Here is a 27,260-nt window from a genome sequence, read left to right on the forward strand (position 1 = left end):
CCCTTTCTTTTAGTATAGTAAACCAATGTTTAAAAATTAGAGAATGGTAAGTGTTCTTCACTCCAGCTTTCTGCTCCATCATACTCCCTCTCACCCCATGATTGGGAATAAACTCCTCAGACAGAGTCCCCAGAGCCTTCACCTCCCACTTCTTTTCAGGTAGGTGAGAAGTGATGATCCATCATACATAAGCACTTGGACAAGCTGTAAGTAAAGCTTGGCCTGGCCACAGGGCTCCCAGGGTGACAGCACCGCTGAAAGGGAGATCTGGGGGCCTCCACTCCACCTTCCCATTCAAAGCAGGTCCATTGCCAGTACTAACTCAGGTCATCCCATGGTTTTGCCTAGCAAAGTCTTGAAAAACCTCCAGCTGGAGAATCCTCTACCTGTCTGAGCTGCACCACCTCCTAGGGCAGAAGTTTTTCCCTGACATCGAACCTGAACTTTCCAAACCACAGTCTGGCCCATTTCCCCTTGGTGCATCACCTGCTGCTACTGAGAAGACTTTGACTCTGTCACTACTGTAACCACCACTCACGTAGGTTGATGTCACATCTTTTATCTTCCTCTTTGCCAGGTTAAGCAAGCCCAGCTTCTGCAACCGCTGTTCATTGGCCGTGTGGTCCAGACCCACCTGCTGGACCCTCTCACTGACAACACATCCATTACCGGGGCAACTCTCTTCTGCTTGTGTTTTTAGACATGAAGGACTTCATTGGAGATCCTTCTGGCCAACAGCTTGGCTTTCCAAAACTAGTGACTATCAGGGGACAGGCTTGTCCCCAAGCCCCCTGATGCTGGTTCCTACAGCCCTGGGGGAGATGCTGGAAGCATCAGCCCAGGCTAGAGGACAGCCTTTGCTCTCAATGTCTTTACAGTGTCAGCACCTCAGTGGTGCAGCAGTGCTGCCCTGCCTATGCCGGCAGAGCCCGGCAGCCCCAGGAGAACCTGCTCAGCAGAGGAACTCGTACACAGCCCTCCCTTATGGCCAAGGGAGAGGTACCCAGCTGCATCCTATCTGAGGTGAAAGGGGAGTGTCATCAGTGCTGAAACCATAGGAGTCCAGCATTGTGCAAAAGGTTTGAAGGCTACCATAAGCATCTCTGCGTTTATGAAAATGGAAATCAGATGGTGTCTAAATGAACCCAGAGTGTTGCTCCTTCGGAGCAGCTCTCTGTCATTTCTCCACAGATGGAGGGGCTGCCTCTCTGGGAAGAATACATATTTTCCAACCAAATGGCTCAAATCACACTCTGCCTTCATTGGTAGCTACAGCCTTGCTTTGACACAGTCCTCGAAGCATGCAGAAATATGAGCTTGCATCATGCCTGGCAGCCTCCACAGTTTCCAAGGTTTGGGGAGACATGTGACTTCCCAGAACTGCTCCCTTTCCCGCATCCTTCCAGACATGCCAGCCCTTAAATATAACCCCAGCATTCTGCTGGGATAGCAGAGGGAAAACCCTAAACACAGGCCATAACCCCAGGACATTCAGCAGCTCCACCTCTGCTGAAGACCAGGACAGACACAAGCCAGACACCGTGGATTTGATGCATGGCCTTGCAGCGAGACGGGACAAACTCCCTGCACCTTCCTGCAGCTGGGACATGCATGGCAAAATGCAGCACGGCACAGAGCAGCAGTGCTGCAGCTTTAACATGGAAACTGAGGCACAGTGTTGCTGTCTGACAGCTCTTCCCAGGGCCATGTGCCAAGGTCTCCCCTGGCATCCTAAAGCCTTTTCAGCCCAAAGCTCAGCTGCAGAAGCGGTTTATCTGGAGCGCACCCACTCAGGGCAGTACCCGTTCCCAAAACGGCCCCGCGCTGCCCCAGAGGCTGGCAGCACTGAAGGCTCCCATGTGTGTGAGGCAGCCTGGCTGTCCTCAGCCTCTGGGCTGTGCTCCTTCCCAGATCTCTTATACCCCCCAGTCTGCTATTTTGGAGAGATCCCCTTTTCCTTCCAGGGCTCCCAGCTCTGATGCATCCTTCCCACCTTCCCGACAGGCTCAACCTAGCCATACCTGTAGGTTGCCCTGCTTTGATGCCAGGGATGCCTCTTGTGAGCCTGAGCCTCCACAGATGCCTTGGGAAATGCTCCTCACCCCTGCACTGAGTATGCAGGGCTCAGCGCTGCTTTCCTGACCCCCTTCTTCATGGGGTAGGAGAAGGAATCTGGCCCTGGGCAGAGGAAGGTAGGCACCAGGGACGGGGAGACCAGAGAGACACTGATTCTCAGGACAGGAGGAGCTGGGAAAATGAAGTCGGTGCAGGCAGGTTGCAGCAGGCACAGATGTGACAGGAGAGACCCTGCGGCAGGTCACTCTAGGGAGAAAGTGGCATTTAGAGGAGCAGGCAGCTCCTCAGGAAATAATATTGAAGGCATGAAGAAATCTCCCGGTGCAGAAGGAGGATGTGCAGCATGATGGGAATTCAGCTGAATCATAAATTCCTTAATCCTCTGAACTTTGAGAAGGCATTACAGAAAGAAAACAAGTTATTGAAATTCCAGGAGATTCATATAAAACTGTGGCACAAGCATCTGGGGAGCAACTGGCAAACTGAAGCGCAGATGCTGGTACTGAAGGACGAGGATCACCAGGGGAACACAACTGCAAGTGCTCAGAGATGCATCTGCTCCAGCAGCAGCACAGGCTTAAGCATTAGCCTCTGTCACCCATCACAGCTGCCCCCTCCCCAGCCCCCAACAGCAGCACTAGCACCAGGGGTGGGGACATGTGGTGGGAGCTGCTTACACCAACAACGCTGCCAAAAAATAAATGAAATAAGATAATGCTAACAAACTGTGCATCCAACTGCAGCCTAAATAAATCAGAGGCTTCCAGAGGCAGATTTCATCCATCCAACTTGTCCCAGCACAGCATGTTTGGAAAATTGGTTGAAACTATCTCACAGCCATCCACCACAATGGCCGAGAAAGAGGGGGCTCCCTGGGCAAGAGCAAGCAGTGCTGATCTTAAAAGAGGGAGAGGAATAAGCCCTGGGGCTATTTCCTGGAAAAATACTGGTAGAATTAAAAAGGTTTAAGTATGAGAATGATACCAAGACAATACACCAAGACTGTTTTAATCAAATTTGCTCTGCATAAATCCATTTCCTTTCCCTCCATGGAAGGAGTTTCTCCTCCCTGAGAGCAGAGCAGCTGCAGATGTTGGGACTACTGACTTCAGTAAGGTTTTTGACACCGTCTCAAGTACCATTCATGCAAATAGCAACCATGGTCCCTGCCAGTGCCAAGCGCTGCAGGGACAAGGCAGCAGAACAGAAGGGGTGTTACTGCTGGCCATGGCTTGGTGCAGGTCTCGGGAGCATCGCACATCTCTCTGGGCCTGCAGACCTCAGGCTGAGGGTCTGCTCTTGCAAAGCTGCTGGGGGCAGTCACAGAACTGGATGGAGATTCATGATCGGAGCAATTGAGTGTGAGTCCACAGGAGTCTGGACTGAGCCAGGTTCGTTAATAATTTGGATGCTGAAACCCAGAAGATGCCCATGAGAGATTCAGGGACTGTATATGTGGTGACCAGGGATAAGGAACAGAATCTGAATTTATCTAGTAAAACAAAAAAATCAATAGAATGCAATTCAACCAGAACAAGAACAGCTTATGGCAATGATACAGAAGTAAACAACTGCACAAATACAGGGAGGAAATTGTCCATTCAGTAATAACTGCAAAAACCCAAACACTCTGGAGTAATGATGGGTCATGAACGGGTTGTGTCAACACACTGCTGTGAAAGAGGAAACCTCTAGCTGGGGCTTGCAAAAAGGAGTGACACCTGGACAACATGGAAACAAACTCCCCTGCTCCAGCTGTCATCATCAGATCTTGGCTACTGTACAGCATCCACTCTTGGCACTCTAGAGTCCAAAAGAAAAGAGAGAGAATGACTGACAGTCCAGAAAATTGATGTCCAAGTAAGCACTGAAGAAACCAACATAGTCTACTTTATGAAGGACGGCAGGGCTAGGCAAGATGTTGGTCCTCAAACCGGTAAAAAATGCTTCAGAAAGAAACGCAATAAGCAGAAGGCAAGGCCGTCTTCAGCTCCATGGTGTCTTTGATACCAAACCCTGGTCGCGTGATGGCAGCTCTTCCCTGATCATTCCTAGGAAACCACTCGCTCAAGGCTTGCTCATACGTTGTGAATGCAGAAGGTTTGCCGGCAGCTCTGCGCTCCTCCACGGCCCTGGTGTTGGAGCAGGCAGCAAGGGAAAAGGTGCCAGAGCTCTTCCTCTGGAGCCTGTCTGTCCCACCAGCACACCTCGTTTCTCACGGCATTCCTCCCCTCGCAGCGCTGCTGCAGGACCCCCAGCGCCGAGGCACCGGCACCTGGACAGCCAGGGCAGCCGCAGCCCGGGGATGGGCAGGTCCCCTGTGCCAGGAGAGCTGCCAGCAGGGCGAGAGCTGGCAGCAGGGCTTTCCTCAGGGCACGGGAGGAACCGGCTCCAGCTGGGGAGCCGCTGGGCAGGGTGAGGGCTGGCCAGGGTGGGGACAGACCTGTCACAGAAAGCCGAGCCAGCTGGCAGGGTGCTAGCGGGACGTAAAGCGCAAGCAGGATGGGAGAAGGGCGCTCGTCTGTGGCCCCTTCGCCAGGGCACAGAGCCGGTCCCTCGGCCCCACCGCATCACCCTGGCGGGAGAGCGGGGTGAGCCTGCCGGCGAGGGGCTCAGCAGCCCCCCGGGGCAGGGACCCCCAGGGCCCGCACTGGGTGGCTGGGCAGGACACGGGTACGTGTCGGTGTCCCCAGGAGGCGGCAGATTTGCCGCTGGTTGTGCCACGAGGGTGGCAGCCGGCGGGACGGGGCCCTCGGGTGTCACAGAGCGGCTGGCCACGGGTGTCACACAGCGGCTGGCCGCGGGTGTCACACAGCGGCTGGCCACGGGTGTCACACAGCGGCTGGCCGCGGGTGTCACACAGCGGCTGGCCGGGGGTGTCACGCAGCGGCTGGCCACGGGCCAGCGCCGGCCCGGCACTGGGCACGGGTTTGGCCGGAGGGACCCCCCACGTCCCGCAGCGCCGCCGTGCCCCCGCCCCGCCGGGGTGCCGGGCACCCCCCCCGCAGCCCCGCAGCCCCGCAGCCCCGCAGCCCCCCCTGCCCCACGCGCGGGCCGTGCCCCGCAGGCGGTCTCGGGCGCTCCGGCGGGTTTTACCGCCACCTAGCGGCGGTCCGGCAACACGGGGCGGGGGGCGCGGCTGAGGCTGCAGGCGGGGGCGATCGGACCTCCTCGCTTGGGGGGGGAAGAGACCGACCCCCACCTGCCCACAGCCTCCGAACGTTTACCTCTTCCCGCAGACAGCAAGTGATGGGACAAGAGGACACGGCCTCAAGTTCTGCCAGGGGAGGTTTAGTTTTGGTATTGGGAAAATTTCTTCACCGAAAGGGTGGCCAAGCACTGGCACCGACTGCCCAGGGGGGTGGTGGAATCACCATCCCTGGAGGTGTTTAAAAAATGTGCAGATGCGGTGCTTAGCGGATGGGCTCGGCAGTGCTGGGTTAACGGTTGGACTTAATCTCAAAGGTTTTATCCAGCCTGAGTGATTCTGAGGTGACCACACGCAGGGTTTGGGGTCTGCCCTGAGAGCAGGCAGCAGAGGCAGCCCCCCTGCCAGGGGACCTGCTGGCACAGGGCTGAGGGGTAACACCAGACCTCACTAACAGCTGCAATGAGTTACATGGGAGGGGGTGCAGCACCCCCAGCCCAGGGCTGCACCCTGGCAAGCAGATGCCTCGCTCTTCGCAATTTGCTCCGTGCTGCTGCTTTACAGGAGAGCTGGCAAAGCCCATCACCAATGTGTCCTGGCAGCCAGCCCAGGGCCGCATCCCAGGCACCTGGGCAACCTGCAAAAGATTCTTCATCATGAAAGGTCATGAAACATGATTACAGCAAGGCCCCTGAGGCCATCACCATGTGGGTTATTGGCTGAGTCAGCCCCCACAGAGGCTCTGCATCACCAGTGCCCACACTGGGGGCACACACTGTCAGGGATGTCCAGCCACTCCAGCAGCAACTGCCCGAGTCATCTCTCAAGACAGGCAGGTCGCAGCACAGAGAGGAGGGGTCGGTGCTTTCCCTTCTGCTGCCGTGCACGGGACCAAGGTGCAGTTGTGGCTGTGTCCTGCCCATTGCAGCCCGTCCTTCAGCCTCGTGCCCAGGCACCATCACCACTGCCTCTCCACAGCAGCACCGGGGGCAGCCAGCAGCCCCCGAACTCCCCAGCTCCACTGACAGAATCACAGAATAGTCAGGGTTGGAAGGGACCTCCAGAGATCACCTAGTCCAATACCCTACTAAAATAGGTTCTCCTAGAGCAGGCTGCACAGAACCGCATCCAGGCAGGTTTTGAATGTCTCCAGAGAAGGAGACTCCACAACTTCTCTGGGCAGCTGGCAGAGCAGCCCCACACCAGCCCCTGGCTGCCCTGGCCAAACAGCCTTGCCTGGAGCTGAAGCAGGGAGACCCGCAGGTGTGAGGAGCAGCTCCGGCCTGAGGGGATGAGGTTGCCCTTGAGTGGCCCCAGCCCAGAGCTGCATGCACAGACAGGTGCTGCCACCCACACCAGGACACTCCTGGTATGTTGTCACCCATGCAGCAAGGGTGTGAGGCCACTGACATGTGGCAGGATTGCCAAATGCAGTCTTGTGCAGTGCCAAGGCTTCTTCCATGCTGGTCTTTACATGGGTGCTTCACACCAGACAGAGCACAGCCCTCAGCCTGCACACAAAAGTGCTCTCCCCCTTCTGCAGAGCTTTTAACAAAGAGCTGGTGTTTAGCAGCTACCCCAGCTCCTTTCTGGGCTGCAGCACCTCGGCATGGGCTCATCCTTCCCCTTGCCTGACCCAGCTCTCCCTCCTAGGTTTAGTTCATGCTGGATGAGACGCCAGCAGACACAGAATGATAGAATCATAGAATAGTTTAGGTTGGAAAAGACCCTTAAGATCATTGAGTCCAACTGTAAACCTAACGATGCTAAGTCCACCACCAAACCATGTCCCTATGCACCATGTCATGAGTGAAATGGGCCATGGACCATGTGGCAGCACCAGCAGGAGCCACAGCTGGTGTCTGGGAATGGAGATTCAGGTCTTTCTCAGCACTGGGCAGTCTGGAGGGGAAAAAAATGAGATCATTCAGCATAGTACTTGTATTAAGCACAGAAGACCAGTGTAGAGAAGTCCGGAGGGTATAATCCAGTGAAGGAAAAATCCTGATACTCATCTGTGAACCAAATTTGCTTTGCATTTTTTTCCAAAACCCTGAAAGGATATATGATATAACAAACCACTCCAGACAGTCTGCTCTTGTAAAAGTCCTTGCAAATACTTTGTCCCAGCCCTGAAACACAGGGGGTTTCCCAGCAGCTGTTTTAAACCCAGCCCATTTATTTCAGCTGCTGGCAGACTGGCACCCCTTCGAGAGCAGCCCCTCTGAGCAGTGCACAGTGGCCCCCGCAGAGGCTGGGTGAGCCAGGGTGGGCAGGCACAGCAGCCCCACTGCCCCACGCGCTCTGCCAAGCTGCAGGTAGCAGCAAGCAAACTCCCAGCAAGGGAACATCCCAGTCTGGTGCGGGCAAGGGGGCGGCTTGGGGAGGGTGGCTGGGAGGAGTCTGAAAACCACAACCCTGGGGATGGTGATAGGAGAGTTAGCAGGTGCGGAGCTGTCAGCTAGAGCTCAGAGAGAGGTAACTGCCCCTCTGTGCTTTTATAGGTGTGTTTGTATGTGTGTCTAAATCTGTGCAGATAAAGGTGCCGCTGTGGGGAGAGAAGGAGGGAGGCAAACCCATGCAGAACTATTTATTTCAGCTGTTCATTTGCTATCACAGAAGTGGAGCTGACCTCCAACACGATGGAGGTGGTGGACAGGCATCCAGAGGTGAGGGAAGAAACCTGTCTTCTGGTGCCAATATGGCCTTAGGTCAGATTAAGCCAACCTTACCCTAAAGCCCTTCACTGCAGCAGGAACCCCAGCTGCTGTGGAGAGGGAAGAAAACAGTTCCTCGGGTCCTGGCTCTCAGCCTCTGCGTGCACTCGCATGCTCCGGCTGTTTTTATAAAGTGCAGGACACAACCTGACAATTCTGCTCATCACTTTATTTCGCCATCTTCCCACAAAACTGCCTGTTACTTGGCTGGCAGAAATATCTACATGCTCTGTGCATCCTACTTTACACCAGAATCCCCAGCACCCCACTTACAGCCCACACAAGTGATACGCCACGCAGGCGTATACCCCTGTAATACCCCATAATAATAATACAAAAAAAGATAAAAGAGCCAGGGCCTTTTCTGTGTCCCAGTGCCACTAGATGGCACCAGGTGTGTACCCTTCCCAGCCCGGGGTGCCGGCAGGGGGACACTGCGGGGACCGAGCCCAGCCCTCCGGCCAGACCAAGCGGCTTCAGCACATGCTGGTGGTGCCTCCATCCCGCACGAAGCGTGGGGTGCTGGGGTAAAGGCTGACATTTCAGCCTTACAATGAAGCCTTCAGCCATGTGCTGCGGTGTTTCCCTGCAGGGAAATTACCTGCCGTGGCTTTTGTGGTGCCACCGACCCTGCACGTGCACCCATCCCACCCGTGGGTCGAGCATCGCTCCCAGCTGGGAGCTGGCAGAGCCTGAGCCTGGAGAGCCTCAAAAGTGGGTGCAAGTTATTCCAGTTAATACAGGGACCAGTGTACTAGTTTCCCAGCATTGACAGGCTCCTCTTGTGAGAGGGGAAGAAAGGGAATAAACCACAATTTACTGTATAATTTTGCAATCTTGTGTGGCTTGCCTTCTCTAAGGTCTCATAGTTTTAGGGATTGATTCTCCTCGTGCACATTTGCTATCCAACACAGCTCAGCATGTCCAGAACCCTCAGCAATACCTGTTTTTCCATCACTGAGCCCTCCGTTCACTGTCACAAATCCTTGGCAAAGCCACCAAATCAACCGGGGAAGCACAGCTGGCACCTCAGCAAATGTCAGGTCTTTCCTCAGACCCTGCAGCATAATTAAGGAGCATCTGTTTTCCACTGTCTTCAGCATTGAGCACTGAAGGTGACTGAAGGTGACCCTGGGAGATGAGAGCTCAAATGACAGGGATGGCTGTCGAGGCTGTGCCACACACACCACCTCAAAAAGACCAGCCAAACCCCAGCCCCGAGCAGTGTGGGGGACATGGGTGACAAATCATCGCTCACCACACAAACCGTCGGCCTGGTGCAGAGCCAGAGAGATCATGGACAGAGAGCAGCTTCCAAAAAAGCCAGGGCATCAAACCACCAGGAGCAGCATGTCACTTCTCGCTGCCCATGTCCCCGGGGCTGGCACGTCTGGGTTGTGGGTGAGCATGGCAGTGGCATGACCCTGGCACCAAGGGGATCCCAGTGAGCAGAGGGAGTGGGAAAGGGTCTTTGTGCCGGGACCCTCTAGGTGCTGAGCTCCAAGCAGTCCTGGCCTGCACGTGGCAATGGTACCGCTGGACATGAAGGCAAGTGGGAGATGCTCAGCACGGTTCTGTGGTGGCCCTCGCAGGCTGATGGAAATGGCAGTACTGCCCCTGCCCACATCCTGAGGCCACAAGATAATCCTGCAGAAGGATTCTGAGCGTGACCCTGCTTCCCAGCCCTCCACAGAGAGCAACACAAATCCCATGCAAGCGCTTTAACCCCAGCCTAGGGTGAAGGCTCGAGAGGAGGAGGCTGGGTCATTCAGGAAGGTCAGGGCACACAGCAAAGTGGGTTACAATTCCCCCAGATAAGGGAAATGCCTGATCCCCCTTCCCCACAGCCTCCCTCCCTTCCTTGATCACCCCAGATAGTCCCTGGAGTGACCCAGCATCCCCCCTCTGCTGCCTCCCCTCCTGGGGAGGCACCAGGAGCCTCCCCACACAACATCTGCTCTCCCCAGGCGACTTGTAGGTGGCTGAGGACAACCCGCCCACACCATCTGTCTCCACACCAGGTGGCCTCTCCCCATCACCCCCCCATGCCCACCTCAGCCAACATCCCTGAGCCCTCCGCTCTGGAAAACCTCAGGTGTGCTGCCAGCAACTAAACCTCATGGACAAATTCAAGTCTTTATTTGCCCTCTCCAAGACTGGATGCTACATGTAGGGTGCAGAAACTCACCGCTACGAAACCTCATTGGAAGCGATGCTCCTCTGCACAAGCAGAGAGCAGAAGATGCTGCCCAGCCCCTGCCCACACTGCAAAGACAGGCACAGCCGTGATGGTGCGTGGCTTGTCCTCAGCCGTCTCATCCAAAGGGTCAGTAGCAGCAAGCCCAGCCTCCCCCATGGCTCCCAGCCACTGCCTGCAAGCAGGACATACCCTCAGCTTACTGCGAATGTCAAACGGCAGACGTACATAGGCATCGACATGTACATGGCAGGAGCCATCCGCATGCTGTGGGATTATTTTTAGCCTGACCGTGATCAAAATGTCAGAGGGGGGTTTATTTATTTTCTCTGGAAGGCTCATTGCTTGAAATACCCATCGGCAGAGGCTGACCTGACCCTGCTGTCACAGTCAGGTCCGTCATCCCTTCCCGCCCTTGAAAATAATGTGCAATTAGGCAGGAGGGGAGGGTGATGGGCCCAGTGTGCCCAGCAGGGCTGGAACCCTTCAGAGGGCAGGTGTCCATCCAGCCCCACAGCCTGACCCACACCTACCTGGCCAAGCTGCAGCTCCCCCAGCTCCCACAACATCCCCACATCCTGGGAAAGGTCTCACCAAAGCTGCAATGAACAGCTATAAAATGCAAGAGATGCAGGAGCTGGGCTTTTGAAGCAGACACGCGGTCAGGAAGGGCAGGCGGGCCACGGGCTGCTCTCACCGCCCTTTAATGATATGAGGGAGGGAGTGTAATGATGCTGAGCTCTGCTGGTGCCCCAAAAGCTCACAGAGGACTCTCCCTGGCCACGGAGCAGCCTGCTGCTTTCCTCTTCTCTGCCACTCGCCATGCTCTCAGCGCTATGCCCGGAACAAAGCTCATGACAATTATAAACCTGCCCCAACTCCTGTCAACCTCACAGGACCCTGCCTGCATGAAGGGCTCTGGGTAGACAAGTCCCCTGGGCCAGGACCCCCATGTCCCTGGGGGGGTGGCACAGCACTGCAGAGTACAGCAGCACCCACCCGAGCCTGCGCTGCACAGATTTGCCCCTTTTTTGTTAGGGAAGCAGATCTGAGGGGGAATGGCGGCTCAGAAAAGCACTGGTATGTCTGAGGTGGCAGAGCTTTTTCGCTTGTTTACACAGCCAGAGAGGAGCTGTAATGGCCTGTCTTAACACAATAGCAAAGGAGGGCCTTGAACCAAATCCAGCTGGAGGTCGTGACCAGTCCATAGATAACTGGGAAGAAAAGTCAGTGTTTTCCCTGCGGAACTACCTATTTACATCTGAAAACAGCACAGAACTTGCCCAGAGGCTGGGACAAACAGCTCCTTTCACTGCCTGCTTCCCATGAGGCTTTCCCCTCCCTCTCCAAGAGGAAATTTCCAGTAACTGAGGTACAAAAATGAATGCAAGATTCTGCTCCAGAGCCAGCTGTAAAACTCATATGGGAAGAGCCCCCCACCCCACAGCCAGCACCGCAGCAGGCTGCCCCCAAAGCAGGTCACAGCCTTCGTGTGTGGGGAGCGAGGAAAAAAGCAGCTCTGCCTGCACCCCTCCTGGAGCTGGCCAGGCTTCAGGGGGGTGGATCCAGGTGCCCAAAGCTGCACGCACCACCAGCACCACAGGCTAGGCAGGATTCCCTAACGGAGGGTCCTGGGTCCCTGGGGGAGGTTGTGATGTCATGTCATCTGCTAGGACACTGTGTGGGACAGCAGTCTCGCTTTGTGTAAGATTGCACGAAACAAGGGATGGAAACAGAGAGGAATTTGGCGAGGAGGAACCTTCCTCCTCCTCCTCCCTATACCAACATGTCACATCCTGGGAATAACCACTGGGACTCAGCTGAGTGGCAATATCTAGGAAATTTTGAAGGAATGTCTTTCTGCCATATCCCTCCCATTCATCTTCTGCTTGGACTATGCATAGAAGATTAGGATTTGGGCCATATGGTTTTCCTGCAAAAGTACAGGAATTGTGTCTTCCATAGGTGCCAGGCTTCTCCGCTGATCCAGCTGCAAGGGTCCCTGAAGCTTTCAGGGATCTGTGATTGCAGATGCTGCCATGTGGGAGCAAGGCCTCACGTTTCTCACAGCAGGCCTGAGGGGAAAGCAAGAAAAAAGCTGGGTAATTAAACAGCACTCATCAGAACATGTGCAACAGCCAAAGAGCAAAAACACCGTTCCTACACCCAGGCTCTTGCACAAAGCTGTATCAACATTTACCTGCTGAAAATCTCCGGTTCCTGGGCTACTCTGGCTAATGCAATCCATGGGCTCACAGCTGTGGGCAGCATCCCTGCTGCTTCCTGCCTACTCCAGCCAAACCTGCTCAGTCCTCTTCCCAGAGGTCATTTCATGCTAATGCCAAACAACCAAAGATAACTCTTTTCCAAAGCCCTCACACTTCCGCACACAGAAGGGACAAGTATGTGCAATGTTGTATTTCTCGCTGGGAGAAAGCAGCCGATTCCCAGCGTACCTGCAGGTCACACCCCAAAGCATGGCAGCAAAATCCAGGGCTGGGATGGAAGGAGGAAGGTGACCTTCCTTTCAGCACATCCCATAATTTATTTCACCATTACTGCTACCCCTGAGCTTGGGTGAGGCTACCAACCTGTGCTACACATGTGCTTCCACCGCCCTGCAGACTCAGCCAGGTCTTCTGGGGTTTGGGAACCTATTTACCCAGGGGATTTCAGCAAATAGGAGATTAAGTGACTTATGGTGTTTTAAAAAACATGTTCCTGAATATCTCTCCTAAAGCAAAGGTGATCCCATGGGTAATTCCTTTAAAAGAGGGTATAAAAGTGTGTGGCTGATAGCCAGTTCATTATATCAGAATTAGTTTTCATTAGGAAGGGAAAACTTGTGTGCTTATTAATTGTTTCTCTAATTGCTTTCCCTCCCTGCTACCAGGGTAGCCCGCTGTCTGCTTATGCCTTGAGGCCCCAGGTCAGAACCCTGCATAACTCATCCCGGATCTGCTAACGCAGGAGCTATAAATACACGGTGACACTGGAGAGCAAAGGAGGCGGCGGAGAGGGACTGTGCTTCCCAACCTGAGATACTCCGTCTATCAGCTTATCCAACAGCAGGTGACTGGTGACAATCTGTAAATATTAACTGAGGGGGACTGTTTCTGGTAGCCGAGGGCTCTGGCTTGGCAAAGATAAAACAAAATTCTCTGGTTCCCAGCTGGAGCTGGACAAATATGGACGAAAAAGAAGTTGCAGATTATTTAAGGTGAAGCAAACAGCTGCATGTTCTCCACTGAGTACTTTTAAACCATGAGGACCTACTTAGTTTCAAGATCTGCTGCAGCTTACCCACCCCCACAAAAAAAAAAAATATGCCTGATTGGTGACTGCTTAGGAATCCCTTGGGAAACTGAAAGGGGATTGCAAGTGCTCCGGATGAGCCCTGTCAATTCACAGCAGGGGATTTAAGACCTGACAGTGACAGTCATCCCCCTGACTTCTATCCCTCCTCCCTTCTGCCACCGGCTGCTGCTGCCAGCACGGAGGGGGCACGCTCACCTCTGGTGCTCCCAGCAGGGCACAGTCACCCGAACGGGACCAAGCCCGGGTTAATCAATACAGCTCTGATGGAGGCTCACACATCCCTCCCCTCGGCACCAGGGAAGCAGGAGGACCACTGAGGAGAAAATCCCGCAGCATGCCCTGCCAGGAGGCAGCAGCCCTTGCCTGGGAGACCCTGCCCGAGCGCACATGGTAAGAGCTGGGAGGGAGGGGATGCTGCGGAGAGCCCTTGCTGCAGGGACACACGGATGGGAGAGAAGGGCGGGGAGGAAGAGCCCCATCTCCTCCTTTATCCCTGTCGTAACCTGAATCATGCACCTGAGCATTCGGCACCCTGCGCTGCCTACAACATGACGCTTCATGACGTGGAAATTTGCAGGCAGAGAGAGTGAAGTACAATCTGCATATGCAGCAACGAGGACCTCAGGAAGGTGACTACAGCCATAGTCGTTCCACCTCCCTGTAAGCAGGAATGCCTGTGCCTGTACACGTGTTACGCACAAGCATGCTCAACAGACACACACCTACCTTTGCTAACAGCAGAGGCAGCCACAGAGTCCATATTTTCTAGGTTTTACTTCTATATCTGCAAAAAGCAAGTTTGCTTCTGTTTCTGATTCCCTGGAATTATCATGAAATGCCTTCAAGAGAGCAGCTCTGTCTTCTCGGCTCAGTGAGCCTTTGATGTCCAGCACTGCACTCAGATGTTCCTTCCTTTCCAAAAGAATAAGAGGGCAGGTCAGTGAAAGAGCCAATAAAAAAAAGCTGGCTTCCTAGCGCTCAGTTTTGCTGGACCAGACCAAAGACTGGAAGCTGCTGAGCTGTTTTTTGACGCTCTCTGGCCACCTAACAAGGAGGTGGCTGTTTGACAAGGGCTGTGTGGGATATGACTGAGCTCATGGATCCTGAGCCCAGCGCACACAGCATCCCTGTGAAATTGTGGAAAACTTCACCTCAGGTTTTTCCTAGGAAAAAAATCTCTATCTGCCACAGTAAGTTTTGGGTAACTCCTTATCTGACCATTTGGAAGCTTTTTTTGGTATCTTTTCTCCCCTCAGTGGAGCCATTTACTGTTCATCTGGAAAACTATAGGATTTTTCTTCTACATAGCATTGCTTCACCGAGCAGGCCCACATCGTATTAGTCTGATTAACAAAAAGGGCAAATGTATCCAAGCCAAACAGTTTTAAACATAGGGGAATCTGCTGAAATCAGGAACAGTGCACCTACTCACACCAGGGTGACCTCCTCTGAGACCTGGATCAAAATAATATTCTTCTGAGTACTTCCTGTGCCCGCTTCCTATACTATACATTTAAATATAAATATATAGTGGGTATTATATGTATATTACTATTTATGTATGTGTGTGTATATATATATAGTAAAAGAATAAGAATTGTTATGCTGTATCAGATAAGCAGCTTTTTAGCTCAATAGAATCTTCAAGAGTAGTAAGTGCTTAGGAAAATAATATAGAAACCAGACAAAGTATATGTCTGTCTTGGCTTTTTGCTTCTGGCAGTCTGCAGTTTAGGACTTCCTTCGCTGGGGATTATAGCATGACTGTCATGTTGAATAGGCACTGAAATAATTATCTACCCCACATTGCCTGCTCCCCTTTTCAAGCTATTCACACTTTTGGCCTTCACAGCATCCTGTGACAGAGCACTCTACACTGTAATCGTGTTAACTTGGAAAAATACAGTCACTAGCACAAGACATCAGAACAAAAGATAGATGTAACAAACCACAGACTTTGGAACACATGCAGTTAGCTAACATCTCACCTTCCTAATAGAAGTTGGGTTTCATTTCTGTTAACAGCTTCTTGTGAGAAATGGAAGTGTATATTCTTGCTGAATACACTAGAATTTTGTGGAAATAGTTATACCCACAAAAGGATTGATGAAGTATTAAATCCAAAAGCCAAGTGCTTGCAAGTTATGAAATGCCTGAGTTAAGGATGTTCTTGAAACCTACATTTGGCACACATGCCTTTAAATTGTCCACTCAGGTGGTATTTTTCCACAGCATTCCTGCTTTGTTGACAGCCATTTCATCCATCCTTTACCTTTACGGATGGACACCTCAACTCCACTGGTTACCATCTGGTGAAGTTATAAACCATATTAATCAACATCTGCAAATAGGCAGCACAGAGTGTATTCAAAGGGAAACATTGTACCTGACCCAGCACACTGCAAAAAGTACCACAGGACTAATGTTGCTGTAGGTCTCCTGGTGGCAAGTAATCATTTGAAAAACAACAGAAGTTAAATCAAGAAGACCCTACCTTAGATCAGGAAATTCTTTGAGAATGGGCAGAAGGGCTATTTTCATCCCCTCGACATCAGAAGTTTGAATAAGTTCTAAAATTGGCTTTATAGGATCCTTGAGGGGACCAGCTGCTGGACCCTGGGGAGAGAAGCAAAAGTGTGTTCAGGGCAAGGGTAACGGCACACAGCATAAAGAGCTGGACTCATATCAGACTGGGGATCTCACTGCGTGGGTCAGGAGCTTTGCAGGACTGCCTGTGCATGTATAGAAGCCTGTTTTCCCCCCAGGGTAGGAGAAAATAAACTGGGGTGTAGCCACAGGCTGCTTCCAGGGCGGCTGGGTGACTACCTTCAGCAGCGTGCAGACTCCCCTCCTGCATTGCCTTTGGCAAAGTGGGAAAATGCACCTCATTTTTCCCCACATGTGCTGTGCTCTGAAGGCCGTCAGAAGCCTTTGGCAAGTGGTTTGCTTCCAAAGGTAAGCACAGCCCTGTAGCTGTGTGAAAACAAGCTCTGTTGGTCAGACATGATGATATTTCTGCTGCCCTGGAGCAAGCCCAGGGACAGAAAAGCGACCCTGAGGAGAGGGCGAGGGGACACAGAACCTGTAGCAGAAAAACAGAAAAAATGGGAAGCAGGGCTGGACACTGTAAAGGATATGACATGGCTGGTAGATGCTGCATATGGTCGGCTCCCTCAAAACTGGAGCACGCAGAAGAAGAAAACCACATCAAGAAACACACAGCATTTTTAGCAAAGCCGGAGGAAGCAGAATGCGGATGAACTGCCAGGAGACAGCTTCAGGTCTTGCTCACATTTTTCATCGGTGCAGTAATGCGATGAAACTGCTTCCCTGAATTATTGATGCCATCACGTCAACAGAGACTCGGTGACAAAGCAAACCTGGAGAACAGGCTGCCAAACCGGGGCAGGAGAAACCCAGGTTCCTCTGATCTCCACAGGGCATTAGAAACAGCAGGCTGCATTCTCGGTGCAGCTCACCTCCGCATTGAACATAAATTAAAAATAATAGTAATATTTGAAGACAGCCTTCTCTCCCTTTCTCTGCACTGCAGACACACAGCACGTCTAGCTCTGCACAGTGCACGAGCTGTACTCGGCTCCTAAGTCACCTATACGGTACAGCTGCACACTGGGCAAGCTCACTATTACAAAATGCTAATTAATTCAAAGGTGTCAGACTTAGTTAAGTGCTATATAGACAGGCAAGGTCAGAGGTAAACAGCCTGCAATCTAAAAGGCCAAAGAAGAGGTGGTTGTCAGCAGTGCCCAAGTGCCTTTTACATGTACTGCTTTTGGGGGAGAAGCAAGGTATTTCCTAACGTTTTTTGAGGATGGAGGGGAAGGAAGAGCCTGAGGAGAGGGCAGAGAGCAGGTGCAGCCTGTGCAGCAACTGCACGATAAATTCAGTCTGCAGCAGAGTACATATTTTGCATGCATAACCATGTACCTCATTTGACTGAGGATCAGGCTGTCCCCTGCAAATTGCTTATGCATTTCCTCCCTGGGGTTTTCAGTGCTCCCACACCAAGTAAGAAAGTGAACAGACTGGGGATGCAAGGGAAACAGTGCTAACTAGATGCAGACTTTTTTCACCGGAGCTGAACGTAGGGCTTTAGTAGATAATTAGATTTCCTGTATCTCCTTTACACTATAAAACTAGCTTGCACATTACAACCAAAGCTGCTGCTGAGCACAGCATTACTGGTAAACTTAAGAGTTAAGATTAGAGGATCCTCCTGCTATTCGCAATGGCTCAATTGCTCCAAGCATTGACTCATCTGTGACTGATCACTCCAGGAGAGGTGCGTCTTCAACTAAAAGCACCCGAAGCTTCCAGCTTTCCACCATGAAACTAATGCATTACTTGTAATGGGTCTGAGAGCTTTTTAGAGAAGCCTAAAGAAGGCCGTTTTGATTTTATTTTTTGGACAAAGTAAGAATTGCTGACAAATGACTTGCAGGGGGACTCCTGTGGGAGAACATATATTTCCAGTCCCTAGCACTTAAATTCACAAGTCGTAAGAATGACTCAGAACTTGTGAAATTATTAAAACCAGTAAAGCTGAGGTGATATCTGAGTTCTGTTACCCAACCAACTTTGCAACCATTAATGTGTTGCTCAGTCCAACCTCTTACAAAGTGCTATGCCCGAGCACTCTCAGCCCGCATTTGCAAAAGAGCTGTGCCAGGGGAGATTGCACGGCAGTGATTCTCTGGCTGCAGCAGCTGCAGGAGGGGATGCTGCTGGCATTGCAGTCCTTCCCTTGGGTAATCAAGGGACCCATGTGACAGCCTGGTGGCATCTGCAGATGCCCTGTGCAGCAGTGCCAATTACATGGGATTATAAATTAAACAGAGAGGCTTTTTTAAGCTTCTGATGTTGCTTCTGCAAATCAGACCTAGCATTTTTCCACAAGTTTTCTTCGAAGGTGTGGCTCTGCTTTTACACCTAATCTATCCCTTCTGCAATGTATCCTTACCTCCTAATGGGGTGAGGTGTCCACCCCTGCGGGAAGACTCACTCCTGCCTGCAACCATCACCAACCACAACAGCATCAACATGTTTCCGCCTGTGAGGGAATGCTGCAGCACAGGGAAATGGCTCACGCAGCCGTCAGCCCAGCTCCAAGGGACTGGGAAGGGCCTGCGGGGAGGGAAGAGACCGGATGGAGGGGTAACACACATACCCCATGTTCAGGGAAAAGCAGCCATACAGGGCAATGCACTGCAGAGGTGAAGATGTGGAACAGCTGATCTGGTCCATCGCTCCAGAAGCTCAAGGGAAAGCACTGGAGAACACAGCTGTCCCTCACCTGCACCCCACGCCATGTACCAAAGGCTTGCCTAGGGGAGCTGACGGCTTCGGAGCTGTCTCACCAGCTCAGAGGCACACGCCTCATTCTTATTTCAGTGGCAGGAGTGCGAAACTTGCCTCCTCTGGTCACACATTTCAAAACTAAAAACTAACAGCTTCTGGCAGATCAGAAGGCTGTCAGCACATCTGATTGTCATTTCTATGAAGCTGGATACCACCGTGGTAAGACCTCTTAAGCTTTTCTGTTGCTTTCAGAGCCTGTTCCTCTGCTGGTACTGTTCTCGATGATGGAGAGCAAAACTGTAACCATACCAAAGACTTACTAAACACTCTTCAAAGACAGTTTGCAGCATCCTGTGATCTTCTTCCATCTTGCTGGCAATCCTCCTTCTCTGCACAGAGGATGCTTTCCTGGAAGTGGTCAGGAGGGCCTGCACATATTCTGTAATAACGATGGTGTTGACAGCCTTGACGAGGGCCTGTTCCAGAGCAAAGGTGCCCAGATTAACTTCCCTGTACCAAGCAAGGACCAGACTATGCCTGTAGGACTCTGACCAGCATAGACAGTGGCTATAGAGTCCATGCAGATGGCTGTCCCATTTGTTTAAGTATCCCTTTAAAATGCCTGATCTAGCATATAAAGTACCTCCAAGCTGTATGTGGATGACATAAACATCGATGATAAGCGTGGAGACATCCAACCAAAAGCAATGGGACCAGTTAGCTGAGCCAGAGGTCACATACTCCAGAGCAGCAGTGACACTTGGCTTAGCTAACCAACACATCACTTGGGGACAGCTTGGACTACAAAGCCAGATCCATCCTCCCTGGAACACCCCCACTAGACATATCCCAGGGCCAGACCCTTGGGCACACAGTTGTGGTTGAGCACCAAGAAGTCACCTGGGCATCTCTCAGCCACCCATTACCTGCTGAGAAACCCTAGTGCTGAGACTGTGCTGTGCCTGAGAGGCAGAGTGAGCATTTCTAGGGGGAGATGGGCCGCTGCACAGAAACCACATTTCATTAGCAATTGAAATCAGAGCAGTTTTCGGCTGCAGCCCAAAGGAACAGGAAATCCCAGCCCTGTCCAAAACAGACAAAGCAAGAGACAGACAGTTCTGGCACAGCACTCCACCACCGAGCTGCTGCTTGCCCCAGCACTAATGTGACATAATGTCCAGTGACAGGCTCTGAACAATATCAGAATCGCTCCTAATTTTTTCTGTCCCATTACTTTTTTCCACATTTCAGAATTAATTAAAATCAGCACTGACAAAAAGCCTGCTGACCTGGGAGCCCAGTGCTTCAGGGGACATGTGTGGCACAGGTAACAGCAGCAAATTCGACCTGCACGCAAAAGAGGGTACCCCAGGTACCAATCTCATTGCCAAAGAGGCAGACTCAAGGGTGTTGTGAGACCCTAGACAAATTGTTTAGGCTACTGTAAAGGTGAGAAAAAGGTACTCTGTGAGGTTGTTCTTGGACAACCCTCTGCCTGAGAGACTATATCCTTTGGGGATCTGGACCTTTCACCTCACCATCCATGTGTCCACTCTCCATCACAGGGATAAATATTCCTTACAACTAAGGCTGAAGCACATTAGAGACTGAGAAGATTTCCAGTATAATGGTACTGGGGGAATGGTAGGATCAGAGATGGCCCAGTGCTCCCTCTCTGTATATAGGAGGTACACTCAGTTTCCACATTCCTCCACTTGTTGATTTCTCTGCTGAGATTACAAAAAGGTCCTAGCTGTCACAGTGAAGATGTCCAACTCTGTTGGAGAGAGGAACTGGACTGAGGCCAATAGATCTTTAAAAGCCCTTTTAACAACACACAATATCATAGTTTGGATTAATGTTCAAATACTGTGCCATCCAGAGGTTCAAGGGTTAGTTTTAGTGATTTCTTGTTCTTACTTTCTTACTTATTTCTTACCTCATATTTGTCTATTTTTTCCTTTCCAAATGCCAAAAAGCTTTGCTTTAAGAATTCGAGGATGTGGTTAAAACCACTGTCACACTTTTTGAAGTGCTCCTTCAGTGTTCCCTGAGGAAAAGGGACAGATGGAGTCAAAGTGCATACATAGAGACACCACACAGACAACAGACACATATTATTGTGCTTTTGCTCTTTCTGCTCTCAGAAACAGACTCCTCCATGAGCTGCAGCATCCTGTGCCTTCGTTTCAAAGACAAGCAAAGCACGAAAGAAAGAAAGAATTCAAACTCATGAAGGATGTATCAAGTTCTTAAGACCAAACCTGGAAGACCAACACCTATGAAAAACGGGTGGCAATAGCTCTAATCCAAGGACTATTTAAAACATGCTCCTGCGGATGGGGAGTGGAGGAAGAGCGAGCCGTTGTGCGCCCTTCTGCTCTGGCATCCTGCTCCCAATGTGGCCGTTTTGCCTCTTATTCAATGGGAAAGTATAAGGCAAGGGATAAGCTCTGTCTTTCATGATTTGAAGCCCATGTCGACACAGCCAAAGAAGGACTGAAAACCTGAGCCCTAGGTCTCCTGTTTCCCCCCAGGGTTGTCTGCACTCCCTTGTCAGAACCACCCCCAGCTCCCATCTCAATGTGTGGACCCATGGGACAGGCTGGCAATGAGCTCTGGAGACCAAAACGGCACAGTGTGGCCAGGGATTCTTCCGTCATTTCCCTCTTGCTGCCTTCAGCATGCTCAAGGGAGCCTGTGCAATGAGCCTGAAGATGCTTGGGGGAACTTCCCAAGGAAACATACAACACCACACGCTATTAGGAGCCTGCAACTGTGTGTTATCCAGACATGGAGCCCAGGATATGAAGGTGAATAGTCTAATATTAGAAAGTGTGGAAGGAGGAGAACTTATCCCAAGGGAGGTATACATTTCTGATCAGCCTTCTCTACATGCTGACTAACCACCACAGCCTTGGGCTCCATGAATTATCACTGCCCCAGGAAGATACCCAGCTGCTGCAGATGAGTAGGTACCAGGTGAGGTTCAACCGTTGGGGTCTGGATGCCCCTTTGTAGCACAACAGCAAATACTGCAAACAGTGGAACTGGGATCACAAAAACTGGAAGAGATGAAGCTGTCAATATACAGCTTCAGACAAGGCAGAGGGTACTGGGCCTGAAGATATTTTTTAGAAAACTATGGTTTTACCCTTTCCAAATCAGGACATGAGAGTGAAGTGAGTGCCTGCCCTACAGTCTGAAAATATTTAGTGTTAACATGGGTCTTCCATACCTTGACTTTAGAAGTGACTGTCTGCAGAAAATGCTCCGTAACCTCATCCTCCATCCTGTCTAGTAATCCATTTACCTTAACATCCTGACCGGTGCTGGCACTGCAAATGTATGTTAGCTTACACCAGACAGTCCTGATAGAAAAAAAAAAAAAAAAAAAAAAAAGAGGTGGGATATGGAAAGTATTGATCAGATCAAATCGGGCTATTCTCTCAGATCAAAACTTTTCCTACAGTAACCAATATGACTGCCTGGGTAATTGCATGGACACATGCTCAGGTTCAGGGCTAGTTCAGTGACCCACATATGTGCACCCATCTTTTGGATGGCTCTCATTAAGATACTGCCACAAGGACACAAAAGCTCAATGTACATAAATGCCACTTGTACCTATCAGTAGTGACATCAGATAAGTAACAATTCTAGTATTTTCAAAAATGAGTAGGCACAAAGTGGCCTTGACAAATGCAGTAGGGGTGAGAATCCTGTGTGCCTCTGACACCCCACAAATACAAGACAAACAATTATCTTCCATCAGAACAGTCTTCAAGTCAGCAAATCCTGGTTAAAATGATCACCAGCTTGAAACCAGACATTTTACTTTCTGGAAAAACTCAGAGTATCCAGCATCAGCAACATACAAATAAAACAAACAAAAAACCAAGCTACCTAGGCTCAACACAAGGCTCTGATGTCAAGTAAGCACTAGGCATATGCTGGATTTGGGCATTTTGCTGACTCCAGAGATCCCCGGATAGTTTTATACAGGAAGAAGAGAGGCAACCTTGTCTTCTCCATCGCTGCAAGCACTTCTGAAATTAGCTTGTAGGTGCAAACATCCTCCCCCACCCTTCTGGGCTTTATTGCTTCCCTCCTTCCTAGCAACCCCAGGGAAAACCTGGCATGTTCGACTGGATTTCATTCAGCAGAGCACTTAAGCTTGGGCTTACCTTGAAGTGCGCTAGCACACACATCTCAATGTGACATTTATGAGGCTTTGCTAATGAAGGAGAATCAGGCCAGGGAAAGGAACCACAGAAGTGTTTGCCGGGATAATGTCCCTACATGCAACACAGCATTGCTGCCTGCCTCCTGCTCAGCAGGATGGGCACCAGGCGGAGGGCGATGGTGGACCACAGGCACCTGCAGGGGCTAGGAGCAGGCAAGAAGCAGCAGTACAGAGCTGCCAACACAGCAGCCACGGGCATAGCCCCCACCCGAGTCTCCTTGCTGTGGCAGCCAGGGCAGCTCTGAAGGGGTCTTGCTGGCCACAGCTGGCTCCCTCTATGCTTAAGGGTTGGCGTGCATGGGGTTGGATCACCAGATACAGCTGGAGGCAAGGCAGACCCCATAGCAGAGTTAGAAGATCAGACAGCAGAAAAGTAATTTTGCTTCCCATGCCACAGGGTCTGGTTTCTAACCTGAAAATGCAGCAGTTCTGCAGGATTCGTAAACTGCTGCAGATCTCTGGGCAGCCATCAAGCTGGAGAAAGCTTCTTACTTCATTTTCATAGCTAAATTAAAACAGGAAGACATATCTTTAAGCTGGCATGCTCCATAATGCATCTTACAGCATTAGCCCAGCAGCAAATGGGAGAAATATTCTGTGATTATTTGTCTTTTCAGAGTGTACGGTTTCACTCCCCAAGGTGGGATCTACAGCAGGACAAAGACGGTCTCTGTCCTGCCCAGATGGTGAGGAGGGAGGGCACAGGAACAGCACAGGGAGAGCCCTCGAGCTGCCTGGGAGCCACTGCTCCCTCGACAGGCAGGAGGTTCATTTTACCATTGCTGTTGTTGCAACGCTTCTTTGAGGCAACTCAGGCTTTGCTGTTAAAGTGCAGAATAAAGCCTCAGCTTGTAGGAATAACCCACAAAGTCTATTGACTGCTTCGCCACAGTTTCTGTCTCACAAACAGCTCCTGGACAATTCCGTTTCATAGGAATTTTCTTTTTTCTTATAATGTGAAGGGTCAGGAATCTTAAATCAAACCTGCTTCTGAAATATTCACCTGCAATCAGCAGTACAGGCATTTTCTGCTGCGGGGGATACACAGGGAGAGAGATGCCTAAGAACAAGTAGACAAAGGAAGCCACAAGAAGTGGTGAGAGGGCAGAAGATGAGAAGACATTGGTCCTCCTCTGCGGAACAGGACAGAGCAGAGCTCCTCACCCTCCCAGAGAGCCGGTAAAAAGCACTGGGCCTGGGAAGCACAGCCAGGGTAGGAAGGGCCAAGTCTGGGCACTGGCTATGTAGCTGCCCCTCCTTCTGATTGTTTTTAAGGTCTGACCCTCTCCAGAAAGTTCCCTAAGGCTTTAACCTGTCCGGGCAAGTCCAGGTGTACTTTGTTCTCTCAGCTTCGGTCCAACAGCAAATGCTGAGCACATAAACAGCAGTGACGCACTGTGTCTCCAGTAACAACTTGATGATGGGAAACAAACCGGCAATGGCAGATCCAGGGGAAAACAGCATCACCAGTCACTTCATCAGGATTTCTTTCTTTTGAGCACTGAGTACATCGTCAAGGAGGAAAACAGCATGTTTCCTACCTCTCCAGGAACCTCAGGCACTCCTCCAGGCACACAGCTTCCACCCTCTCGCTCAGGCTCTCACTGACATGCCAGGCAGCCTCTGTCTTCTCTGTTAGTATCTGTAGATTACAAGGTGTGAAAGAGCAGGTCAAAGCCATTTGTTCCCTATGCAGTGAACAGGAATGCATCCCATCCCTCGCCCTGCTGCAAGTCCCTCTGCCTTCCAGGCAACAACTTCCACTTTGGTTTTGAGAGCCCTTGGGGAAATAAAAGTACTTTTTAGGAGCTGATTTTAATGCCTGATCTTACACCTTTGCTGCTGCTGCCTTCATCGTGGGCAACAGGCTGGAGTCAAGCCCTGTGCTCAGCAGAAAGCCTGTCCCTGCAGATGTTTTCTGCTACCGATGCCCAGCCTGGCAGCCCAGCTCATACACAGACCTGCCGTCTGCAGGAGCACCTGCACTTCTGGCTCACCCTCGCAGATAAATTTGGGTGCAGCTGCTAAAAATAGGTTAGGCAGCTCTGTGTGCCCTGCACCTCTGCCAGGGGTGTCTGAAGAAGGCATGTGTCATCTTCCTGGCCACCACCACTATCACCTGCCACAGCAATGTGTGTTAAACCCTACGGCGCCTGTCTCACCCCACTGACCCCAGTTGGATGCCCCAGGTGCCTGCAGGAGGTGGGCTGTGCCAGACAGCTAAACATCCACCCCATACTGGGCAGGCTTGAGCAGGTGGCAACTTAATGCTGCCCGTTAGTCGCTCCGTGGAAACAAAAGCTTGTAAGGGGAGGAGAGCCAGATGGATAAAGGGAGACAGATGGACTCATATGCTGTGCTCTCCCAGTGCTCTGGGAAGCATCAGCCAAAGACAAAGGGTGACTCGCATCATAAATGGGTTTTTCCACTGTTCACAACAGATGTAAAAGTTCGCCCAAAAGAACTGGATAAAATATGCCACCTCAAAGTGTCAGGAAACCATGGCTGATGAGTTTCCATGACACCATGATCATTTTCTATCCTATCATTAAGTGTCAGTCTGAAAAACCTGAGGAGCTGGTAATTTCATCATTTCATTAAATTTCATTCAAAGGCTTGCCTATTTATCCAGGATTCTCCATCACCTACTGCAGAGCATTCAAACCTGTCAGTTACATTCACAACAGAGCAAAACTACTCGTGCTGAAGCACGGCCAGATGTTGCAAATATGAGGACCACAGCATTCAAACCAGGCTTTGACCTGGTCCCCATTAGAAACCTTTGCTCTGTTGGCCAGAAGCAGGAGGAAAACACAAAAAAATAAGCCAGCTCAGTGGCTAAAATCCACCCTAGCACATGTACATCACTGCTTCACGGCTCCATCAGGTACAGGGCAAGCCAAGGAGGCAGCAGTCCCCTCCACGAGCTCTGCACTTGGTGCCTGGTTCTAGGCTGGGCCAGAAAAGCCAGGTTTTGCCAGCTAAAGCTGTATCCTCACAAGGAAGGCCAGGGGCAGTTACTCTGCAATGCCTACTGCCAGCCTCCAACGGCCACCTGCCACCCCGAAGGACCAAGGGGCTTCTTCCCTCTCTCATGACCTGAATCAGGGCTGCCACTGGAGTGGTGGCAGTGGAGAAGAAAGCTGCAATCACAACCTGCCCCTGATCTCTAGCATCACTTGATATCCACGCGTAAACTCCAGGATTTATTTTAAGCCTTCTGCGGGTCTTGATCCAAACACCCTCTGGCCACGGTACGTACTGCTTCTAAATCAGCAGAGTGTGCTCCTGCCATGCCCTTCAAGCACACACCTTGGCTGTGCTCTGCAGTAGCCCCTTGCCCTGCCTGACCCATCAGGGCAGCAATCGCAGCCGTACCCAGCCCATAAGCAGGGAGCAAGCTGCCTGCATCGGCACAGCCAGACGAGGGGACCTGCCGTGGCTTGGCAACTCTCACTGCTCTTACAAAAGTGCTCCACAGAACTCACGCAAAGCAGACTGGTTAACATACACACCGAGCTTAGCCCAAGACATGTGAAATTGGGTTTTGCCAAATACCGGCATACTTGTGTGCAAAAACACGACTGCTCCAAAGTATGAGAGCTTTACGGTTCCCCCTAGTTTACCTGAATGACTGCAGCATCTGCACAAGGGGGTTTCCCAATATCAAAGGCTTCTTTCAGGGCTTTCCCTACTTCCGCCTAAATATTAAAGAGAAGAAAAAATAACAGTTGAGATACAATGGCATTCATAACAAGTTAGGTTTCCTAGCCTCTCATGCATTTAGACTAGATGAATTTCTGCCTCTATTTTTTTGGCCATCTCATTTAACCCAAAGCCTGGCTATTTTCCAGCTGACCTAATAACATTGTTCTGTTTTGTTCTACATTGTTTGTTTGAGTTTAAATGATTTGCAGCTTTCTTTCATCCCAGTGTCAGCTCAGGTTAACTACAGTCTTCTTTAGTTAGCTTACCCCAAATGAAGGTGTCCACGCAGCAAAACAACTTTTTATACACAACTCTGTGCTGCCAGCATCTGTAGCTGAGATTTTCCACCCTTCCTCACTCCAACCAGCACCCGCATAAACCAGCCAGCATTAATTAAAAGCATTCCCTCACTTGAGCCAGGGACTTGTGAGTGCACAGAGGAATTGGGTTAGTGTTTAGAGCTACTGTCATGGTGAGATGAGCCCCATGAGGCTGCACGATGGGAAATTTCCCAAGACTTGGCTGGCTTAT

At 51.1% G+C, this 27,260-nt stretch overlaps 1 protein-coding gene across 31 annotated transcripts in view; it reads right to left on the reverse strand.

Annotated features, from left to right (window-relative positions):
• Positions 1 to 10,063: 10,063 nt before the first annotated feature.
• The window catches only part of LOC308067348 (exocyst complex component 3-like), a 53,186-nt gene continuing 35,989 nt past the window's right edge, over positions 10,064 to 27,260 (reverse strand). For 24 of the 31 annotated variants that reach the window (XM_080396067.1, XM_080396065.1, XM_080396064.1 and 21 more), the window contains 9 exons: positions 26,648 to 26,722; positions 24,563 to 24,663; positions 23,434 to 23,526; positions 22,014 to 22,146; positions 20,715 to 20,825; positions 19,096 to 19,251; positions 15,951 to 16,072; positions 14,183 to 14,368; positions 10,064 to 12,213 (listed from right to left, as the gene is read on the reverse strand). In XM_080396067.1, the coding sequence (XP_080252193.1) occupies positions 14,188 to 14,368; positions 15,951 to 16,072; positions 19,096 to 19,251; positions 20,715 to 20,825; positions 22,014 to 22,146; positions 23,434 to 23,526; positions 24,563 to 24,663; positions 26,648 to 26,722 (972 nt within the window). In that variant the 3' untranslated portion in view covers positions 10,064 to 12,213; positions 14,183 to 14,187. Of the gene's footprint in view, positions 12,214 to 14,182; positions 14,369 to 15,950; positions 16,073 to 18,437; positions 18,602 to 19,084; positions 19,252 to 20,714; positions 20,826 to 22,013; positions 22,147 to 23,433; positions 23,527 to 24,562; positions 24,664 to 26,647; positions 26,723 to 27,260 lie in introns of those variants that run through there. The other 7 variants (XM_080396078.1, XM_080396070.1, XM_080396068.1 and 4 more) reach the window with 7 other exon arrangements.

Source organism: Falco punctatus (genome assembly GCF_963210335.1).
Source record: "Falco punctatus genome assembly, chromosome: 7".
Lineage (NCBI taxonomy): Eukaryota > Metazoa > Chordata > Aves > Falconiformes > Falconidae > Falco > Falco punctatus.